This window comes from Stegastes partitus, unplaced genomic scaffold (genome assembly GCF_000690725.1).
Source record: "Stegastes partitus isolate 25-593 unplaced genomic scaffold, Stegastes_partitus-1.0.2 Scaffold743, whole genome shotgun sequence".
Lineage (NCBI taxonomy): Eukaryota > Metazoa > Chordata > Actinopteri > Pomacentridae > Stegastes > Stegastes partitus.
This window is the reverse complement of record NW_007578474.1, coordinates 221,760-227,759: the sequence shown is the minus strand read 5'-3', so window position 1 is coordinate 227,759 and position 6,000 is coordinate 221,760. Positions and strand designations below refer to the sequence as shown.

Below are 6,000 nucleotides of genomic sequence, written 5' to 3'. Positions count from 1 at the left end.
TTTACTGCTGCACTGATTTTCAGTTCGTTACTGATCTTCCTGTGACCTTTTCCATCTTGGTGAAGTCTCAAAAACAGATTTTGGAAACTCTTCTTATGTGGAGCCACAATGCAGACATTCAGACAGACACAGAACAGAAAAGATTCTGGTGTTCACAGGTCATTTTATAACCATGATCCTACAGTTAGGCTCAGTGGAATCACAATTTAATGCTCACTTTAGTTTCCTAACGTGTGGTCACAGCTGTGTTCACTCTGGTTGCGCTGAGCTTCTAGTTTTGGGCCTGAATTGTCGATATAGTCTTTCTAAAGTATCATTTTTTGATTGTTCATGAGAAGAAATACAATGTATTGTTAACAGTTATTGACAGGTGATGTCATTTTTGATTTATTTGACATTAAAATGATATTGCACAGGGGTGTACTCACTATTGTTGTGATTGATTGATTGATTGATTGATTGATTGATTGATTGATTGATTGATTGATTGATTGATTGATTGATTGATTGATTGGTAGGCAGATAGATGCTTTAATGCCCAGTTTTGCAGCTATTTGACTGCTCTGTGTGCAAGTCAACTCAGCCTGCTTAAACACACAGTCACTTTTATGATTTGGTCATGTTTGTTAAACAGCATCTTGTTCAAATAATGGGAACGTTTGTTATTGCAAGCAATTAAATCTAAGAGGATGCTTAGAGCTAATGTGAGCCATACCTCCCTTTATTCAGCTGAAAATGGAAATGCCCCTGTGGTTTGCAGCTCATTAACTGTCTTTCTCGGAAGCAATTACCTGCTGTGAGGATTAAATGCTAAATCCACATATTTCCAGGCATACACTTTGAGATTCTGTTCCCTCATTTCATGTTTTTGTTGGTATTCCAGGTGGTATAAGACAGTCTACAGCCACATTTACAGCACATAATGCAGCAGAGCTAATGTCTCAAGTCCTACCAATAACAATGAAGTTATGACCTCAACTGTGAGAAAATTCCCAAAATTGTTTGCACCATTTGACAGCATGCTTTGCCCTCCACAGAACACTATCTGCACCCCGATACCAATACTCTGTCAGGCTGCAGCTTATTTAAAAAAACAGCCAGATAACCAAGTAGTCCAGATAAGACATAACTTATAATAACACAATAGAGTGTGTCTGCTCTGTGAATAACAATGTTTGTGCCTCTCGTCCATCACTTTGTCTTGTTGTTTGTGTACAGCGATGTTTCTAAAATATCATCATTCATGTGTGAATTCATTGAACTTTGAAATGTCGCCATATATTCAAGCAAAACATACATTATACCTTGGGCCCTTAGTCTTTACCTTTTCTGCCACATTAATCTGCCCTGAGTCTCACTCCTGGCGAAGGTGTTATGTTATTACAGCTGCTTTTTCTTGCATAATCTCTGAAGCAGGAATGCCTGAAGGGTGTCACTGCCCATTGTCTTTTCAACGTGGCATTGTTTTTTTTGCATTCGAGGGGTGGTGATGTTTGCAGATTCCATGTATGTGTCGTGTGTGTTTAGGAAAATTGTGTATTTCTTTCTGAGAAACAACTGAAGTGATAAAACAGCATGGTCGGACTTTTTCTTCAGAAGAGGGGACTCCGGTTGCCTATTATGCTCTAACCTAATGTCCCTTGTGCCTGCTGCAGGAATGGTCTTTTGTCTGTATTTCAGTTTTCATTTCTCTATAAACACACCAACGATGTGTTATTTACCCCCATTAAACAAGTTTACAGTGTACAATTAGCAAAAGATTTTTTTTAAAAAATGCACTGTAAGAAGAAGTTTCAGTCTCTTTTCTTTTTTTTTTTTTTGCTAATTGTTTTTTATATTGCAAAACAAAAGGTGCATTTTTTCTATTTTAATGAACAAAGGCAGTAAACTCCTGATGCAAAAAACGTGCACTCACTAAACACATCTCTTGATTGAACTGTAATGCCCCCAAGATCTCAGAAATATCTTAAAATTTCCCTCCACATTTGTTCCAAACTCCAATGTGTCTTCCTTTGTTTGTTTTTCTTCAAAACTGTGTTGCTCCAATAGAAATTGCTAGAATTTGATGCTGCATATAATACTTTTTTTTTTTTTGTTTCCTCTGAATTGATTATGAGCCCATAGCTGGAGTGTTTTAGTACTGGTTGATTTTGAATCTTGAATATGAAACTCCATATTCACAACAACAGTTTACTCTCCTACTGTAGCGTTCAATGCTTTTTGGCACTCCAAATCAAACAAAATAACCTGGAAAATGACATTGTCTAGACAAATCTTTTGTTTATTGAAGTTATTATACAGCTAAGTGATGCTGATTTCGTGAAGCAGCATTTTCTCTTTAAATTCATCCTAAATTAAGACTATGACGTGTTGCTTTGTTCCTCTCCTCTCCTTCTCTCTTCTGAGTTTGCCTCCCGTCAGGATGAATTTCCTCTTTTTACTTTTGAGATTTGTGTGCCATGTGTTTCAAATTCAATCTTCTTTGACATTCAGAACATCTAATCCAACATCTGATCTTGAAGGTTTCCAAATGCTGGACGCTGTTCTGCAGGACAGAGAAAGTCCTGACTTTTAAAAAGAAGTTGTCATAACAAAATGACTTAGCCATGATCATGTTTCATCACTTACTGAAACACAGTCATTCAGCTTAAGGGTTAAAATACATGTTTAATGTTGTCATTATGTATTAGGTTCATTCTGCGGGTCTAACTCAGATGGACATAACCAAGATATGATAAATTGTTGATGCTATCTTCAGAGTGACCATGAAATGGTAATGAGTGAAAAAAAAAAGGGGGGGGATTATGTGTTGTGGGAGGTGAACAGCAGGATGGCATGTGTGCTGGTTTTGTGTCAGACTTGTGCTTAAACACACAGTAAACAATTCATTACGCTAATGGGTAAGAGGCCAGAAAAACAAGAGCAAAGGCAGTATCATTTATTTTAATGCTGTGTGTTCATTGTTGTTGTCCGAACAATGAACAAGTCTCATTCCAGTTAATGTGGTTTGTAAGCACAGAATGCTTTTGAGGTTAAAGCTATTTGTTTCCGTTAGCTGGAGTCAGCGTTTTGTCCTAACTAATGCATCTTTCTTGTCTTTCCTCCGTAAGGCGGCATCCCCTTTGTCCTGACCGGGGAGCTGTTTGAACAGTCCAACAGACCCGCTGCCTTCATGATTGCTGGCACCGTAAACTGGCTGTCCAACTTCACCGTGGGCCTCCTGTTTCCATTCATTCAAGTGAGTTATTTCACTAAATGCATCAGTGTGTTGATTGGGGTCAGGTTTTGGAGCTCATTCAGCTCAGATTTAGGAAGAGACACCTCAAAATAGACAAGTGACACTGATCTAAAAGCGTCACACACAGATTGTCAGTGAAACCAAACTAACCCTCAACTGTGTTTGTCACTTCCACCTTGGCAGCCCATTAGAGTTGTCGGCTCCTCATTAATCCCTGCAGTGGCCGACTGCCACACCATGTTGTCAAGAGCTTGTGTTGCGTACTTTGCCCCTGCACCTCTGCCTCCTCTCTGGACTTTCATTAATCAACACACTTATTTATGCATTTAATATCCCAATTAGATGCAACTGCTGAGCCCTGATAGCTTCCCTTGGAGTGTTCAGTGGCTCCTGCTAATTTAAAACGCATTCTTCAATGACAGTTTTAACTCAACGATGCATCCGAACATGCATTACATGTTTTGTTCCTTTTAGAGTATCAGCACTGCATTATACGAACAGGTTCTCACACATATTCTTCACTGAATCATACTTAGCATAAGGGTAAAAGAAACAGAACAATAAAATATTGTATTGCATGGAACTTTTCTGATTGTTGTAAGGTGTACTCACATTGAAGTAGAATACTTTAAAGTTGCCATATTGTTCCTTTTTTCTGCAAAATAATCAAAGTCTCACATGTTCCCTCAGATAGTTCATTTCACGATAACCCCTGGTTTTATGGCTTTTCCAAACACGATATTTTGCTTGAAAAACTGATGAGCTGCTGCTTTGTGAGCTGTCAGTTTGAGCTAGGCGACTGTAGATTACTTCGGTGTTATGTAGCACCTGGCTCAAATTCTTACGCGCTTGCAAAGCTCGGAGACTAACTAGATGTGGAAGAGTTTTAGCAATGGCAGACGTAAACATCTTTATATCTGTAGAGCTTTTATTTTTCTTAGTTTCTAACAACCGCAAACCAGAATAAAAATAGATTTTCACCGTATGGGACCTTTAAAGTCGGACCTAAACTATGTGAGGCCCAGAAATGAAAACTTCCTTCACTAAAAGCTGCTGTGATTATCGCCTCAGCTGACACAGCAGTGAAGCAAAGCAGCAAAGCCGCACATGGTGTTCCACCAGGAATTCACTTTTATTACTCTACTACGACTACAAGACACTTTTTATTTCCCTTGTTAGTGTGACAGCGTGTGAGATTTTCATTTCATAACCGTGTAACTCCCAATGGCAGCTGGCCTCATCAGCAAGGCTGCACATCCCCAGAACTTTGTTACACTTGCTTTTTATTTGACCTCTGACACTTTGTTTTATTCAAATCTGTTATCCGTCAATAACCCGTCAGTGTTTACTGCTATGCACCAACACATCAAGTCAATTTCCACATGTGTGAAAACCAGTGTTACAATTAAACTAATTCAGATTCTGAAGATGATGGCAGTAGAGGCTACAATAAAAGGGAACTTGACCCATTTCACACATTACATTACAAAGATAATGCTAAACTTTATTATGTAAAATGTAGGATGCAGTGTATTTGGAAGATATTTCTGCTATTGTTGCTTTGATTTTGCACGTATTTTTTAAACACTTGTCTTGGAGTTCTTTAACTTTTTGGATTACACCTTAAATCACAACCTTAATCTCCACTAATCAGGTTTCAGATGAGTTTTGTCGTCCTCTCTTTCATCATCATTCAATGCAGTTGTCACATCATGGCCTGATTTCCCTAATGTTAGCGTGGCCCCTTGTCCACAGATTGATTCGGTGTTAACTGTGAGCTCTGTTGGAATGCCTCTGCTCGTCCAGCAGTGCTGCGGCCGAACACATCCAGTGTGGACATTAACTGCTGCTGCTGCGCTGCTGACATGCTGCTTTCACTGCTGGCCATTTGTTAACAAGGTGTTACGGGTGAAATGTGAGACATGACAGGAGTGATGACTGTATAGCCACAGACGCAGATGCTATTTCAGAGCTGTATGGGAGGTGTATTTGTAGCTGTAGAACATGATGGTGACTGACTGAGCTTTCCAACGTCCCTGCACTGCAGCCAGGTCTTGTCTGCTGTTAAAGCACAGCCAGCCTTCCTCTTGAGAAGGTTTCTGAGCCTTGCACACTCAGTAGTGAGGCTGTGTAGTAATACTATGATTACAATGGGCGTTATAACCATTTAGAAGTTCATTTGAGAAGTTTTAGACCAGGCCAAGGCTGGTTATTACTGTGTAATTTAGAAATTGTTGGATCTTACTTAAGCTGCAGAAACAGGGAAACTTGATGTATTTCAAAATGATCCCAAGTGCCCAATGTTGTTCATTATGGCCTTATAGTTCTGCAGCTATTTTTGATTAAATTTAGGTTTTTACACAAGTTTTAAAAGAAACATCTTCAGGCTTCAGGGGTTACATGAGACCAGTGGAGCTGTTCAGATTTGAATATAGACTTAACATCTCACTGTCTTGATGTTTGCTTTTCAAGACAATCTGCTACAAGACAAGATTCTACTTTATTGTCATTTCACAGAGTACAACAAAATGCAGCTTTTTAGATATCCCAGCTCGTTAGGAAGCTGTGGTCAGAGCACAGGGTCAGCCACGCTGCCAGGAGCAAACAGGGTTAGCGGCCTTGTTCAAGGGTCCACAGTGGACTTTAACCCCTGACCTTCTGATTAATATCCCAAAGCCTTAAACGCTGAGCCACCACTACCCCAACCTTTTATAAGAAAATACACTGAGCAATGCAAAGTAGTGTACAAAGGCGAATAGGGG

General features: G+C 39.4%; 1 protein-coding gene across 1 annotated transcript in view; it reads left to right on the top strand.

The window, feature by feature from the left end:
* Positions 1–6,000, top strand: part of slc2a9l2 (solute carrier family 2 member 9, like 2) — a 124,982-nt gene that overhangs the window by 100,753 nt on the left and 18,229 nt on the right. Inside the window, exon 12 of the mRNA XM_008291448.1 lies at positions 3,111–3,238. Within this exon, the coding sequence (XP_008289670.1) occupies positions 3,111–3,238 (128 nt within the window). The remainder of the gene's footprint in view (positions 1–3,110; positions 3,239–6,000) is intronic.